The 18,001-nt window shown below is 32.4% G+C and overlaps 2 protein-coding genes across 2 annotated transcripts in view; both read right to left on the reverse strand.

Annotated features, from left to right (window-relative positions):
• LOC143043287 (uncharacterized) overlaps positions 1-11,751 on the reverse strand; it is a 121,386-nt gene extending 109,635 nt beyond the window's left edge. Inside the window, exons 1-2 of the mRNA XM_076215672.1 lie at positions 11,683-11,751; positions 8,147-8,528 (exon numbers count right to left, since the gene is read on the reverse strand). Coding sequence (XP_076071787.1) covers positions 8,147-8,514 — 368 coding nt within the window. The 5' untranslated portion in view covers positions 8,515-8,528; positions 11,683-11,751. The remainder of the gene's footprint in view (positions 1-8,146; positions 8,529-11,682) is intronic.
• Positions 1-18,001, reverse strand: part of LOC143043031 (uncharacterized) — a 266,075-nt gene that overhangs the window by 143,882 nt on the left and 104,192 nt on the right. The window lies entirely within an intron of this gene.

The following is an 18,001-nucleotide window of genomic DNA, read 5'->3' on the forward strand; positions in this document are numbered from 1 at the left end:
TGTGATATGAGGTACTAGTACTAAGAAGCTGAACGTTCAGTTTTATAACAGAGACAGTGCTGTTGGTTAGACGACATAAAAAAAATATGAAGTCTGATAGAATAAAAATTCGACCACTAGAATTAGGTTGTATTCGAGAGTACCCAAATACTCTGCGCTGAACGTGAATAGTGAAAATAATTCCAAATTAGCGCTTCAGACGCATGAAATTTATCACTTGGATTTTTTATCAATTTTTTCTCACTATTACTTTTACAGAGCTTTTTGAAGTCAAAAGTTATCTCAGTCTGACCTCTGTCATAAATTGTTTTATCAGTGGTATAAAATGTTATCATTGCTGAATAATTAAAATACATGTATTATTCAGAAGAATCCGTTATTTTCTATTCTTTTTTTGATTGCCAATTTTTTTGTACTTTTTTAGGGGGGGGGGTCATTATTTTCTATTCAATAAACCATATGATATATCTTGGTATTTCAAATAAATATCTGATATTCAAACAGAAGAGAATGGATATTATTAATAGTATAAGATCATCAACAAGGAGATGATATTTATTAAGTCGATTTTAGTGGTCTCTTTTAAAATTAAAAAGTCGGTGAGATCAACATGCTACAACCAACCAACAAAGAGGTTTGCCTAATATGAATAAAAAATCTATAGAAAATATTTTTATATTTGGAATAAATCTGTTTTTGGGGTTTTTTGTTGTCGTCTTTCTCTCTTTCTCTCTTGTCCTGGTTTTGTTTATATGTATATATTTTAGACTTTTAAAAAATCATTTTCAACGACAAAGCAGGCAGCATCAAAATTATTGTTTGAACGTTATTCTTTTTGTCATTAATCTGCATGATATATTACCACTGAACGTTCAGAAAACAACAAGCAATCAATCATATCAACTCGATCAAGCCCGATCAAGAAAAATTACGTGATCGGGAGACTGGTCTGACTCAACCGACAAGCATGCTCTGGATAGTCTACTTTGCTCTTTATCGATCTGACTTTCTACCCGAGAGTTTTTGACATGTCAAAAACATTCGAGTAAGGATCGAGAAGCAATTCATTCCAGAAGAGATCGAAAAATCGTCGAGTTACAGTCGAATCGATCGGGAAAGGATCGTGTAGAGATCGAGTTTAATCGGAATACAAAAGTTTTACCGGTCAGTACTCGATCATTTCGACCTTAGCTCAACTAATGTCCGATCATTTCCAGATTAATTCGACCAATGCTCGATCGCTTCAAGATCACTGCAACTTCTATATTTATTTTATCCAAGACAAATTCGACCAATACCCGATCCCTTCGCGACCACTCTTCGATCTCTACTCCGCCGTACACGAGGACACATGACTGCTACACGATTCTCTAAAAGTGTGTGAAGATCTGATTAACTCTCAGAACTGCTTTTGCTAAAATATATTGGCAACGGCTTTTTAACTGTACAAAAATTCCTCCATGTACAGTACGTGTCTTAACTTTTGAAAGTTCAGGTAACAGCGTGGTATAGTCGTGTTGGGTCGTGGTGAGAACGTGATGGTCGCAGTGAGGTCGTAGCGCGGTCTCTCCAAATAGAAACACGCTCTCGCTACAATGGTACAACGACCTTTGCGATCTTACTAGGATCTTAGTGCGCTCTCACTACACTTCAACTATGACCTGATTTTGTCACGACCGCACCACGATTGTTTTGAACATGTTCAAAGTTGGCCACGCTCATCACGATCTTGAAGACCGCGACACGACCGTGATACGACCTTACTGCGGTCTACACGATCGTACTACGATCATCGAAATTCGTATTTGTTCACAGATCGTAGTGCGATCATGGCCTTGTGGGACTGCGGTATAAAATTGCAGTATATGTATAACAGAACAGTTTACGTTATCAAATAAGAGATTCGTTTAATCCTTTGGTATAACTTAGTTATTTTAGCATTGTCCATGCTTGTTAACTATTTTAATAGGATAGGTACTCATGTATTCTGTTATTACTTTGTTCATGGTTTCAAGAGATTAATGAGTCAATACACAAAACAAAGTATTCATGTTTTATTAACATTTTCTTTTATTGACATTGGTTCACGAATAAAGCACTTTGCATGCAGTCAGTTTATTACATTTTAGACAATGAAAGTGTTAAAAAAAAATATAAAATACATATATAATTGTTCTTAAACACAAGTACAGGTACAAATTAAAAGCATAATACGACAGCGAAATATCTATCAATATAATAAACTAGAGGCTCTAAAGAGCCTGTGTCGCTCACCTAGGTCTATGTGAATATTAAATAAAGGACGCGGATGGATTCATGACAAAATTGTGTTTTGGTGATGATGTCACTGTTTGTACATCTTACTTTACTGAAATTCTTGCTGCTTACAATTATCTCTATCTATAATGCACTTGGCCCAGTATTTTCAGAGGAGAAGATTTTTGTAAAAGATTACTAAGATTTACGAAAAATTGTTAAAAATTTACTATAAAGGGCAATAACTCCTAAAGGGGTCAACTGACCATTTCGGTCATGTTGACTTATTTGTAGATCTTACTTTGCCGACATTTATTGTTCATTACAGTTTATTTCTATCTATAATAATATTCAAGATAATAACCAAAAACAGCAAAATTTCCTTAAATGAACCAATTCAGGGGCAGCAACCCAACAATGGGTTGTCCGATGCATCTGAAAATTTCAGGACAGACAGATCTTGGCCTGATAAACAATTTTACTTCATGTCAGATTTGCTCTAAATGCTTTGGTTTTGGGGTTATGATGATAAGCCAAAAACTGCATTTTACCCCTTTGTTCTATTTTTAGCCATGGCAGCCATCTTGGTTAGTTGGCCGGGTCATCGAACACATTTTTTAAAACTAGATACCCCAATGATGATTGTGACCAAGTTTGGTTTAATTTGGCCCAGTAGTTTCAGAGGAGAAGATTTTTGTAAAAGTTAACGACGACGGACGACGGACGCAAAGTGATGGAAAAAGCTCACTTGGCCCGAAGGGCCAGGTGAGCTAAAAAGAAGAAGGAAAATAACTTAATTACTGCCCGTATATCAAAATATGTTTTTAAAAGTTTTCTTGTCGCTTCTTGTTACAATAAGAAAAAAAAATATTAAATAAATAACAGTTCTAATGCTCAGGTTGGTTGTCACCGTGCAACACAGTTAATAATATAAAAAAGAAGATGTGGTATGATTGCCAATGAGACAACTATCCACAAAAGACCTAAATGACACAAACATTAACAATTATAGGTCACCGTACGGCCTTCAACAATGAGCAAAGCCCATACCGCATATATAGTCAGCTATAAAAGGCCCCGATAAGACAATGTAAAACAATTCAAGCGAGAAAACTAATGGCCTCATTTATGTAAAAAAATGAACGAAAAACAAATATGTAACACATAAACAAACGACAACCACTGAATTACAGGCTCCTGACTTGGGACAGGCACATACAAAAATAATGTGGCGGGGTTAAACATGTTAGTGGGATCCCAAGCCTCCCCCTAACCTGGCACAGTGGTATAACAGTACAACATAAGAACGAACTATAAAAATCAGTTAAAAAAGGCTTAACTCATCAGATAGACAAAAAAATAACACCATAAAGGAAAACCATAGAACTCCTTTTGTCATAAAACAATGTCCAACCTCCAAACATACTATCCACACTCATCTGTGTCCACACTTGTTACAATAAGAAAATACAGTATGATTTCAAATGAGACAACTGTCCACTCTAGACCAAATGACGTAAATGGAAGGTCACCGTACGGCCTTCAACAAATAAGCAAACAATAGATATGCTATACAGGACAAAAACTACAACCAGTGCATCACAGACTAGACTTTATATGACGTTACCACAAGATAGTTATCTCGTTCTTTCATACATGTAGCCGCATAATGCCACCGTATTATCGAAATTCGGAGATCTCAAATAATTAATCGTTACAGTTATTTTGGAAAACAAAAAAGTGTCAAACGCAGTCAATTTTTTTAAACGTCATTAAGAAAATGGTCATGCACCGGATATAACAGTTCATGTCATTTTGCAAGATTTTTCTTACTGTTATTTCCCAGTGTTAGAAGGTGTAAGACAATGCAGTGTGCTGTCTGGTTTACTGTATTTAATTTTTATTAATGATTTAATATGTGAAATTGAGAAATGCAATCAAAACACAGGTATATACAGTATCAATTGTGGTGCACCTGCTCTTGCCGATGACATATCATGTATTGCCACGACCCCACTGTCTCTCCAACGCATGCTTGATGTGTGTTTCGAGTACTCTAGAAACTGGCGGTTCTGTTTTAACGCAAGCAAATCAAGTATTATACAATTCTCCATAAATACAAGAGAAAACAGTGTTAACTTCCACTGGTGTATTGGAAATAAGAATATTCCATTATCTAACAACTATACACATTTAGGTATTGAACCTAATTCTCGATTCAAAACAAATATATGCTTGTAGAAAAGGTAAAAACGCATTCTTCGCATTGAAAGGAGTAATGTCAAGAGCAACTAATCCGTCTGTATTAGTTAAATTGTACAAAACTGTTGTCTTACCAAGCGTTCTTTATGGCTGTGAAACATGGAGTAACCTCAAATCTTTTGATATAACGACGCTTAATTGTTTTCAGCACTTCATTGTCAAACACATTTTAGCTTTAAAAACTTCTACCAGATCTGATATGTGCGAGAGCATTATTGGAATTCATCCGATTATGAGTTTTATTCACAAAAGAAAACTGTTCTTTTTTCAAAAACTGTGTACGTTAGATAACAATTATCTTTCAAAAAAAATATTTTTGGTTCGTCTATTTTCATTCCTCATAGACCCTCACCGCCGTCACTATGGATACATTCCGGATATCATTGACATTCTAAGATCATATGGACTTATTCAGTATCTTACTGAATATAATGATACTGGTAGTTTCCCATCAAAAAGTCAATGGAAATCGTTTGTTCACAAAACAGTTAACGAACAACAGTCAGTCAACTGGTTAAACCGTATTGCGTTAGATGACAATTTTATGCGTTTTAGAAATATTCATAAAACAGTTTCTATGACAAACTTCTTGAAAAAAGCACAATCGTTTGCAGAAATACGAAATTCATATTTTATTACAAAACTGTTAGCTGATATACCAAATTCATCAGGAGATAAGTGCGTCGAATGCGAAAATGACTTTAGTGATGTATATGTACATGCATGTTGTTCCTGCATTTGCAATTTAGAGCTGCGCGAATTGTGGTGGGATATATTATCATCGAGAATTTTTCGCTACAACTTTATTCTGAGCTAAGTGAATATGACGATGAGGATATATATCAAATTTTGCTCGGAAGAATTCCATTAAATTTAAGTGTTGAACATTCGGAGTTTGAGAGACTATGTCACGCCCATGTGGTTCAGCGCTTAGCATTATATGGACGTTGTGTCAGGTTAGGCAATACATGATATGTCATCAATCGAGATTATAGAAGGCCTTAATGCTGAGAGACCAAAGTGTATATATTTGTCTGTATATGAGAAAAACTGTGGTGTACCTATTTCGTTTATTTTTTTTTGTTGTTGTCTAATATTTAGTTAAATGTATGTATTCATTGTATCTCAATTATGAGGAAATAAAGACATGAATGAATGAATAAAAGCTATTTCTATTCTATATAACTATCGAAACAATTTGAATGGGATTTAGGACCGTTCTGTTTTGTTGTATACCCGAAATTTGATTGTTCAAGTTCCAATTTTATGTTTATTTTTTATCTATTGATTTCGAGGTTTTGACAATTTAGGCATACAAAGTCTTTGGAAAAATATAATTGGTTGACTTAAAATATTGGTTAGTCTGTACCCATAAAATCCATGCTAATTGTTATCTATCCAACGTTGGAACCTAAATATTGAATTCCGCACAGTATCATACTATCTGACAAGGTTTTTTTTTTTTTATAAATTATATACCTTTCCCATATCTTCATGAAAGAGTGCGTTTTTTTTTAATTAACAGCTACTGATAGATTTAGATAGTTTCAAATACCCTCGAAACCAAAAAAAGAAAAATTTCAACCGGAGTAATTATAATTGGACAAACAAGCACTCCCTGCCAAAATCGCGGACGTGAAAGAAGACACCTTTTAGTAGCGTCAACAATAAACATTGGTATAAAATTTATTGGTCTAGATGTTTTTGTTCATATATCACAAAAAAATGGTTCGGTCCAGATATTTCTGTGTGTTCGGTTGAAATAACTTGTTATACATATGAATTGTAAGTACATAGCACGCAATTTTCTTTTATTTTACTCGAAAGTCAGTGTGAAAGGATGTCAAAGTTGGAGAAATTTACCAAAGTCGTTCTTTCAAGGCGTGGTAAAAGCGTATCTTCAAACTTAAATATGCCCTGTCTACCAAGACGGTAGCGAGATATGATAAATGTGTCATTTAAATTATCACTGATTTCAATCCTTCACTGAAAACCACTTGTCGGCTTAAAATTCGGCTTCGGTTGTACCCGAAAGTATGTAAGGCGACGGCCATCTTTTATTTAACGATTGCTTTGCGACAGGTTTAACCACACGTAAATAGCGTTCGCGAGCGTTCGCGATTCACACGCAATGTACGACCATCGCAAAGTACGATTGTTTTATGAAACGGAATTTTAGCGTTACGTTTGGTTAACGTTTAAACGTACGCTAACGATCGTTTTATGTAACGGCAGCCAGGTATAAGTTACACGCATAACCCGCACCCGGTTACGCTGTTACCCTGCCAATATAGCACGGCTGACAATTTTGGGATATCTCCCGATTCATATAACTCAACTATTGTATACTCATTGATTGGGTATGAGTTGAATAGAAACTTTATTGTTCCGATGTTTGTCTATTGCCCTGAGGCGTAGCCGAAGGCAATGGTTGTACCTGAGGGGATAATCAACTTACTATTCCACGAATATCCAGTCAGTAGGTGTTTTATTATATCAAAAGAACACCATACAATTAATGGCGGGGCTAAATCAACTTTCGTAATATAAAGAGCAGAAACACAATCATATTGTTTTATGTTTACTTCATATATATTCTAAATGGTAAGGCTACGTTCTGCACGGACGTTAACCCTTGATACAAGAGGTAAATTGCGACGTTGTAACTTCCGCAGCATTATAAAAATCAGCCAATCCGGCGCCCGAAATCATATGAAATTCTGCGAAATATGATGTCGCTTGCGGTCAAATAGTTTCACCGAGGTCCAAAAGTTGGCAATTTTTGACCGGTCAAATTGTTCAACGCTTACAATTTGAAAAAATAGTGAAAATATTGTGTACTTATTTTATATAGAATATGATGACTGAGGTACACTAATTGATCATACAGATCAAATATAGGCATTAAATTTTGCCTTCTGAAAAATGGACTAACATGAACAACGGTGATGTATACTAGCGGGTTATTGGTTGGTGGTGAGCAATAGGGTTATTTACCGGACATTAGAGGTTATTCGCCGACCCTGCCGAATGTGACGAAAATATGCGAATAAAATCATACTACGCGATATATCATTAACTAATATAAGTATCCAATTATAGCGAGGTATAAATATTCATTAGTTATAATGTGCTAGTGCCCTAATAAATATATGAGTGGTTAGTAAATACCGTATAGGGAGAGTAGTGGAAATAAACTGATAAATAGTTAGTCATTTAAGCAAAATGTGTTATCTGGTCAACTATTTCAATGATCAAGTCTTTAATATAAAGAAACTACTTGTATTTGTGTAAACAAATACAAATGCCAACAATAACATTATTTTATTCTAATTGTAATATTTTGATAAAAAAATGAAAACAAAATCCGTCTGACTATTCTCTTACTTTTCTCTGTATTCCTTTTATATGCATGGTCAAAATATATGTATTAGTTTCAAACCGACTTGAGATTGAGTCTTTTTTAAAATGTAAATGAATGATACGCATTTTAGATGTAACAATAATTTTATTCAAATGTTTCGAATAGTTTTTATAGTACAATCAAATGTTCAATACTGGATCGAAAGTATTTTTTCCGTAACATATACAAAAAAATAAACAATACAGATGGATAAAAGAAACTCACCTTGACAATGAAAACTCATTAGTACTTGAAAGTATCTGAGTTTTTCTTTCATATGTATTTATTTCTTGTTTCAGTAATTCTTGATTGTTTAGCAAATATTCGACTTCAGCTTCGAGTTTCGAGTGACGACCAAGATTATTCTGCTCGTTTTCTTTGATTCCATGCTCTAATTGGGAATAATGTTCGCGTAGCCTTCCAACTTCATCCTTTAATTCTTTATTTTCAGCATAGGTTTTTTCTTGTTCTCTAAGAAATTCGTCCAACAATTTCTTATAATCATCGTTGAAGGTTTTGAATAACTCATTCAACTTATTCAATTTCGGAAAATTTTTGCTGAGCATGGGGTATTTACTGGAACCTTCCCCCATGTTTATTCCATTTTCTGAAATTCAAATATTACTACAGAAAAACGAATAAACACAAAAGTATATGACTTTCGGCAATTTATTTATTCGTCTTAGTAATTAAAAAACATCAATAAAGACTTATTACTAAATGAACTTATGGAGGATTGGTATTATTTAATGACACAGCAACCCAACGAAATGAAAATGTAAAAAAAATATACAGTCGTAACCAGAAGACAAGTGTTTATTCTACCTACTGATATTCAAACAATGAACCAATAACACGAACAAGAGCCTGGACCATTCAAAGAAACGGTAAATTAATGCATTTTAGATTTTTTATCTGTATCCTCATTAAAATCAATATTTGCTTCGTACCATAGTGTTGTTTTTGTAGATCTTGTATTAATGTTAACAATTAATGTTTATCTCTTTAATTTCGAGATATTTGGCAAAATTATGAAAAAACATATTAAAACTGTACTTCTAAGGTAACATATCCTACATAGCTGAAGTTTTTTCTTTTTTTCTTATCTTCTATAGTTGATGATTCAAATTCACTACTTTGGATCACTTAATCTCATTAGGAGTCAGTTTCATATTTCGATGACGTAGAATAATTTGTAGATCTTTTAAATGAATGATGAAACATTTTGTGTTCTACTTTTTCTCTAAACAGTTTATAGTACTTGTAAAAAGAAGCAAACATAGGTAAACTCACCTTTCTATAGCAATAACTCTTCTTAGGGGTCAACCGACGATTTCGGTCAGGAAAACGTATCTGTATATTTTATTTTGGATGAACATTCTTGGAATTTACTATTGGTCTAAAACTATTATAGTTTCCAAAAATAGGTTAGTAAAAATCTTAAAAAAAAGCTTATCCTGGGATACATACCGTTTGCTTTTCATGGGAAAAAAGTAAAAAGTACGTAAATTTTCTTTCGAACAAATTAAAGGGCCTATGACACAGTAACAGGGAAGGTAATGACGTTGCTCTTCAAACTGTGAATTATCGGGAAAAGGTGTGTTTTATGATTAAAAACAATTTAAATTGAAAACGAGTACACAGATTTTTATAATGTTGTTACAAGCACCCGCTTGTGTTGTTTTTTAAAAATTAAAAGATTAGTTACATTAGCTACCTATTTGAATTGCTTAGGTGAAAAATAGCTTATATGCAAATGTTCGTAAAAAATCATCTTTAGAATTTAGTTTACGTCAATATCTTGCTGATTTTATTTGAGGATTAGGTCAAAGTGAAGATGTCTTTTCTACTGAATATAGCAGCTAAAAGTCACGCTAAAATATTCAATTAAAATATATATGGCACAAAAACAAACAAACAAACCAAAATTCATAACAAAACAGAACAAAACAAAAAAATACTATAATGGCTATAATAGTTTCCCAAATATTGAATTTCCGCTGTAAAATATATCGATTAATATAAATGTAAAATTATATTGTTTAATTTAAGATTTTATTTGACGTACATCTGTGGCGAAATCAGACCAACACGGAATCCTTTTATAACTTTAATGAAATAACTAACAGTTATTTACAATATGCACAGTTTGTCAAATTAAATAAATACCAAATTGGAATAAACTGCTAAATAATCTTTCTTTTCTTTCTTGTTCAACTGAAAATACTTCTTTACTAATGGCACTATTATTTTTACAATAATTATTATAAATAAAAACCCTTAGCTTTTATACCAAAAAAAACATTCTAAATCCTGAACCATCTATAAATAACTAGAACATCAAAGTTTTAACAATTCTATGCATCAATTTTATACTGAAATGCCAGTGCAAATGCAAAACCATTTTATAAGAGATTAGCACGTTTTCTGAAATCACATTTATAAGGAAGGCTGGACATAAAAGAAACAACATCCAACGGGTCTTCAAAGTCAAAATTCATTACGACAGAGTTGCCAGTTTCAACTTTATTCTGCTTGAATTTTATTATTTACAAGTTGAAAATTTATAGTCAAAACGTATAATTAAAATCATGTCAGTGTCTAAGTATAATAACTGGTAACCGGTTTTATACACATCGGGGGAAATATCTACTAGGAGTGCTTTGACTTGTTGGTTTTAGCTTTGACAATTGAAGCTACTAGAGAGTAATTCAAACTGTCTATCTTACCTAGTTGCCTAATAAAACTATCTTCATGTCTGAACTCATAAAATCAAACCAGGTTATTCCACATAATAATTTCTAAAGTCAGGAAACTAAAGATATTTAAACAATACAAAAATAGTTTAAAAACGAAAGTTGCTATATTTCCTGTAGTATCTGATAGTTGGAATAAAAACTCGCTTTTTGTTTTGTGTTTTAAATGTTAAAATATTTTTGTTTTAAATGTTAAAGTATTTCTGTTTTAAATGTTATAGTACGTATTTGAAATTTGATGACAACATTTTTAGAAAATCCTACCTGTATAGAATTCTTACTGATTAAATAATTTCCGAGAATAGCCCGCACAGTAAAATATGTCATACCTGTATTTTAAACACAAATATATCTAGACATTCATTGTAAAAATTTTTATAAAAATAATATTACTAGATCTGCAAAACAGATGTAGCTTTTTTGCGTGACCAATTGAACTGCTAAGGTCACTTGGAAAGAAATCTTCACTTTAGTTTTTGAATTAATCAGCAGATGTAACCAACATGTTTTTTTTAACAAAATAAAACATAAACTTTTTGAGAATGTTTATAGTATGATGCCATTGTGCACCTCCTATATCGGATTTTTGTCTTTATTTTCAATTATCAAAGACCCTCATCAAATCATTGAGTTTGCAAGGGCCCGGTTTTCATTTTGTGACATTACTCACCGTACTACATTACAACATAATCGATCACTATAAATTCAGAACACAACATTGGACTTAACGATTAAAGAAGTTCAAAGAAACAGGTTTACATGGTTTAGTCTTTGCACACTTGTGTCGAGTATTAGAATTGAGATTGATTTGAAAATTGGAATTTATTATAAGTTGCATTATCATAGGTTTTCCAAAAGTAGAAACATTATAATAAATATAACAATGGCGTCTACTTACAAAATCATTATGATTTAATAAAGTTAAAATAAGCACATAGCATGCAAGAGTGTTAGTCAATAGAACACAATTTCAACAATTGAACGGTTGTCATCGCATTAACTTACCACATAACTTTGAACAATCGAATTAAGGAAGTAAATTTGAATGTAAACAGTAAACCTACAACTATCACGTGATATTTATATTTAGCACAATTACATTATAGTATAAGAATGTTTGTTTAACCTTCAACCATACAAGTTGTAAACAAATAACACAGCTAATATTAATATGTTTCTATTATTTTAATGGAGCATAAATTTGGTTGTGGATTTAAAATAACTATCAACGGATAAATATTGTTTATTTGGCAAAGATTGCTGATTAGACATGACCAAGTTTAGTGCAAATAGTTTCAAGTCGTAAAGTATTGTTTTTACTTTTTGCTGTGCTTAGACGTCACAGCAAAAACTAAAATAGCATTTAAGATTATTTGGACTAGTCCAACTTGTAAGGAATTATAGCTGGAAAAGTGATTTAGAAAACAAAACAGCATCTACTGTTACTACAATAACCGGAAATGTTGGTCACTGATATATGTGAAGTTAGAATAAAACTGCACTCCTAGGACATTATAGGTTATTTAAATGCCATTTTAATCTATAAAAAAATCCCTTGTTGAATATTTTTGTGAATTAATTCACTACAGGCATATACTGTCTCTCATACATGTTAAATTAGCTCAACATGCTCAAGTCTTTCGTCCATCTTTTGGCATAGAAATGTGATTCCTTCGACCTATGTGCTTATATTTTTCTTCAAGAAAGTATGTCAATCGGGTATTTTTTCTCCACTGTATGCAACTTTGAATGTAGCTTGGCAGAGGAGAATTATTACCAAACATGTAAAACTTACTCAGGTAATCAACGAAAACAAAGAAAAGGAAAATATCACACGGTTTTCTTTAAAATTAAAAGAAACTATACATGTCAAAAACGTGTCTATAATTTATCATTCAGAGTTTTTAACTTGAACACATAAATAAATAAAAATTAACTTCTGTTGTCAATGTTTATCTAAAGCACTGTTTTAGGTCTGCATGTTTTTCACAGACTTAGAATAACCGAATCAGAAACAAGACCAGGTTCCATAATGAACACACACCGTAAGTATCGTCTCGCACCAATCAAGGATTTGTATTATCTTTCTTTTAAGAGATGTGTTTATCTTTATTTTCCATATCGATACAATTCAAAAATATCTTTATCTTCTTATTAGTATAACATTCAAGTTTTTTTTTGTTGTGTCCCCCACCCGACAAAGTTGTGGGGACCATTTAGTTTTGCATATGTCCATCCAATCTAATTAAAAACCGATCTCTCATCGCTCCCGTTTTCTGAAATGTCGCGTGGGAGATCTAACGAAACCCGCTTTGAGGTCACATGTGAGTGAACTAGAAGTCGTGAATTTATAACGATATGCAAATGAGAAGACGACCTATTTATAAGCCAATCAAAAAAGTTTTTGAATTATTTTGACTGACAATTTCGTCGTAAATAAGATGAGTTACATCCCTTTGCCTTACGTTAAACTTACAAGATCGTGGAAGACTCAATTTCATTGGTCGAAAAAGACACACCTACGAGGTCACTCACATGTGACCTCAAAGCGGTTTCGTTAGATCTCCCACGCGACATATCAGAAACAGGAGCGATGAGAGATCGATTTTTAATTAGATTGATGTCCATCCTACCTTCAATCCGTCATATGTAATCTTATCTATACGCCTCATATATTTGGCTGATTTTTGGAATGAGTTACAGATCAAGTTAAAGTTTTGTTACGCTCTACTTAATTATGTTTTTGTCGAAATTACGGGCTCTGGACTTTCGATACATTCTTGAAAATCATTGTCATGGAGTTTTTTCTTTACACGTTCAGATATTTGGCTTCCGTTTTGGTATTTGAGTTATCCATGATAAGCTCTGCTAACTTTTGGCGAAATTAAGGTTTTGAAATTTGATAAATTGTTTAAAATTACAGTAATTGTCAAATCAACATGTTAGTTTGTTTAATCTGGATGACCAGTTAATGCAAGAATAACTTTTATTCTCCTTCTGAATGTAATGGTTTTTTCAATATTTTTATCGAAATAAAAAAGATTTGTTTTTCATTGTTTTGGCCTCGAACATAAACTATTGAAGAGTTGTTCCTAACCAATGCACCAATATCTTCCCTTTGTATTTGAGTTCCTTTACAATTCCCCTTTAAATCTGTTCAAAATCAACTTTTTAAGTGCCCTCTTTCCCCTTAACAGCATTGCGTCAAGGTGTTTCCATACAATCATTGTAACGAAACTGTTTATCAAATGCCAAATATGAATTTGTTAAGAACGTACGGATCATCTTTGTTTTCTTTCTTTATATGTGGAGCATGCATATGGTATCTCTTTTTTATGTTTTTTTATTTCGGTGAAAAAGGTAAAATCACAAAAACTCTGGACTCCAAGGACAATTTAAAACATAAAGTCCCTAATCAAATTGCAAAATCTAAAGCTCAAACACATCAAACCAATGGAAACACAATTGAAGAAATATTTTCATCGGTTTTTTTGACGCGTGAAAAACCACCAATGATAGTCTTTTGTATAATGAGGTATTTTAAGTGATACCTTCGAAAATTCGCTTAAATTGTTTGCTATCTTGAGTCCAACATATTTCGCTGCATAAACTATTAAACATTGTAAAAATACATGAAACATCTAAACGGAAATAAAGAGTTCCTAGAGAGATTGGTTCATGCTCTTTGAAATTTTACTTTTAATCTTAATCTCTTACATACAAAAACTTAAAAAGATAGAAATCGTCATTCATTTAGGGACACATTTAGTTATATGTTGCCGCATTTGAACATCCATCCCACTGATGTTTTTTTTCAATTTCTAATATAATTGGTTGTAATGTAATGTCAAAAGACAACATGAATTGTGTAATAATTTGGAAAAACTGCTAAAAAATCATAACCATAAAAAACTAAATAGTGAAACATTGATATTACATCGTTCATTAAGTTATAATTTGTTTCAATTAAGACTTCCGTGTAAAAACATAGGCATAAGTGCTACCTTCCGTTCTCCACGCTCATTATTTTTGTTTGCTATAAATCGAAATATTCAACGCAAATCAAAACCACAGATTCCTATTTGTCATCGCCGTGAAAAAGGTTGGTTACTCAACTCATCTAAATATTGAAATTTTAACATATCCACACCCATAAAACACAGGTTTCAAAAAGGACGATTTATTTTGATTGGGAAAAGAGAAAAAATACAAAATATCGCGGAAAATTTACAACGGAAAGTTTTGAATCAAAAGGCAAAATTAAAAGCTCAAACACATCAATCGAACTGAATATAACTTCTACTGACCATCCGTCTGTCCCATTTTGGTTACGACCACCACTTGGAAACGGCTTGACGCAACTATATGAAACATTTCAAGAACCTGATTTACTTGAATACTTTTGCACCTCCGATATCATTTCGAAATCTGAAGATTTCTGGTATAAGCAGTTAGATGGAAATGACATGGACGTCGTCATAGCTGCACACTTAAGTACCCTTTTGAATCCACCTTTCCTCCGAAACCCTTTATCATAATTGAACATATTTCACAGAATATGTATCCGATAAAGGCAGTGTATAGCTTATTTTGTTTATTCAAGTTTGGTCAAATTAATTTTTTGGGATTGCCGTAACAAGTGTGCGAATTTTCAATTGCTTTTTGGTGGAATGTTTATTTTGAAAGTCCTTTGAAATGTACACCTTTTCACAATTTATTTATTATCATAATCTAAACCATGAAATGAATTATTGCACTTTCTATTTTGTTTTTTATAAGACTAGTTTTTAGGTTTCCCTTTTAACAAATTCATGTACTTTGACATTGCTTTATTTTTTATCATTTGGGGGGGGGCAACTTTGTGTTTGTAAATCCCCTTTAACTTAACCCCTTATTATAAACAAAATAAAGCGAAAAGCTGGTATTGATCTGATCTTGTTTTATTTGGTGTTGTTTTATTTAAATTAAAAACGATACAATATAAAAACAAAACATATTATTTCAACTTAATAGAATATAAGATATATAGATTCTTATTAAATTGAACACATTTACAATTAATAAAAAAGAGGTATCAAGTAACAATTATTATTCACATATATAAAATTGATGTCGACAACTAATATGCAATAATTACTTGTACCTTGATATTGCAAACATAATTACATCGTTCATTCAAGAACATTCTACATAGTAGATAACACGGGACAATTAAAACTGTAAAAATTCAACTAGTGGTATGATCGGAAATAATTCTTGTTCTTGTCCATTCTTTTTTGATGCATTATGTAATTTGATTTTGCCATGTGATTATGGAATTTCCGATTTGATTTTCCTCTAAGTTCAGTATTTTTGTGATTTTATTTTTTTCTTAATTCTTTTTCTTTATTAATAAAATTGAGAATGGAAATGGGGAATGTGTTAAAGAGACAACAACCCGACCATAGAAAAAAAAACATGTCGTGTGTTCTTTTACAACTAACAATCTTCATAAGAGGCGGGGTATTATTTTGTGAGCTCTGCAAACTGAATCTCTAGTTAAGACATCATCTCATTCTTACGTACAAATTATTCCTTGTTTGAAATACCAATTATGTTTGGCCTTAAATATGTTACATCAGCCCCTTATTGTTTTGTGTTTTTTAATGTTTTTTGGATTTTTCAAATCTTTTGCTAATAAGAATCCATCAAGGAACAGTATTTGTTGATATGTATGAATGTTGTAGTACACATTGTACCGATAATTGTCATTGCATCATAGAATATAAAAAGCTGAAATTTTGTACAGTATCTTCCCAGTAGGAGGAATTTAAAAATCAGCAATATATACAGTGATGTGTATAAACTAGAAGCATGTAGAGTAAGTATGAAATATATATTGAATTAATTATTAAGATATTTTGGTGATTTTGGTATCAGTTACGATTTTAAGGTCTTTGAATCACAATAAACCCCTTTTTTGGGAGGTACTTTTGAAAGTAATAATATATATATATAAGATTTTAATAGGAAAGCATATGTGGTCTGTTGCTCAGATCAGAAGTACCAGTTTTTGTACAACGAAACTGCCGGAAACCGTTGCACTCTTATATGGAATTAAAGTATTTTTTTCAGCACAAGTAAGGATACGCGATAGTTTAGACTGGAAATGACAGCCACTCATTTGAATGTAAGACAAAATAGCTATGTATGCTACAAATTCAAGAATTACTATAGAAAGCAACGGAGAGAAGACTAATCCGGTTTTCCTGTAATGAAACAAAACGTTCACTTATCCAACGAACGAGAATAAACTAATCATGAACAACTGTTCAAGATTATCGAACAACACAAGCAAAACAATGTTTTCCTGGTAGAAATTGGAATATAACAATTGAACTATAGTCAATAAATCCAATGCACATATGTATGCGAATAACAAAACTATCTGCTAATTATTCTCTTCTTGTGAATTCTTCGTTGCTCACTTTGATTTCCATCTGCAATTATAATTTAACATTTTTCCAGTTTACTCTATTCGTCTCAGTTTCCCCTTTTGTTGAGATTGCAGTTTTGGTTGTTGTCAATGTTGAATTACCCTTTGATTCAGAGTTTATTTTCGTTCCCTTGTATCCATTTGGTTCCAATTCTTTCCCTTGTGCAGCGCCTTTCGCTAGAATTGGACCATCAGTGTGCAAAATCAAGGCCGGCCAGACAACAAAATCAATGATTGGCCCTTGTTTAGTATATACTGTAAACATGTTTTTGTCGATCGGCCCACCTTCCGGTTGGTCATAAACCAGAATCATGGAAGGCGATTTAATTACCATGCTCCAGCATAAATCTGTGCAGCGTTCCACAAATTTGATAACGTGGTTTGTCGAACCTGGTTTCCTGTAGTGTTCAAACTGTCGTAGAGTTTCCTTCAAAACAGAATAAAGGATAATTATTTATAAAAGTAATGCAATTAAAACAATAAAAACAACAACAACATAAAAACCTCCAAAAACCCAATTTACTCAAAAGACTAAAAATAAAAAAAGTCATAAAAGTTATTTTAACCTCAAAAAGATTGAATTTAGATATAAATGTAGCTTTTATAAGTTCCAAGTTACAAGATGCTGATGCTTGTATTATAAAAATGTACAGGTTACAAATCGTTTTTTACAATCTTGCTCGTATTTGTGCAGTATTTGGTTGATCATTTTATGACTTTTTTGTAATATTTCTAGCTAAAAGTGGAATAACAGGATACTCCTAACTTCATTGCCTTCTTCTGACGAATTTCCTGTATAAAGTCATTTGAATAAAGGGACAAGTCGACAAGAAAAAGAACACAGTTGTT

This window comes from Mytilus galloprovincialis, chromosome 8 (assembly GCF_965363235.1).
Source record: "Mytilus galloprovincialis chromosome 8, xbMytGall1.hap1.1, whole genome shotgun sequence".
In the NCBI taxonomy this organism is placed as follows: Eukaryota; Metazoa; Mollusca; class Bivalvia; order Mytilida; family Mytilidae; genus Mytilus; species Mytilus galloprovincialis.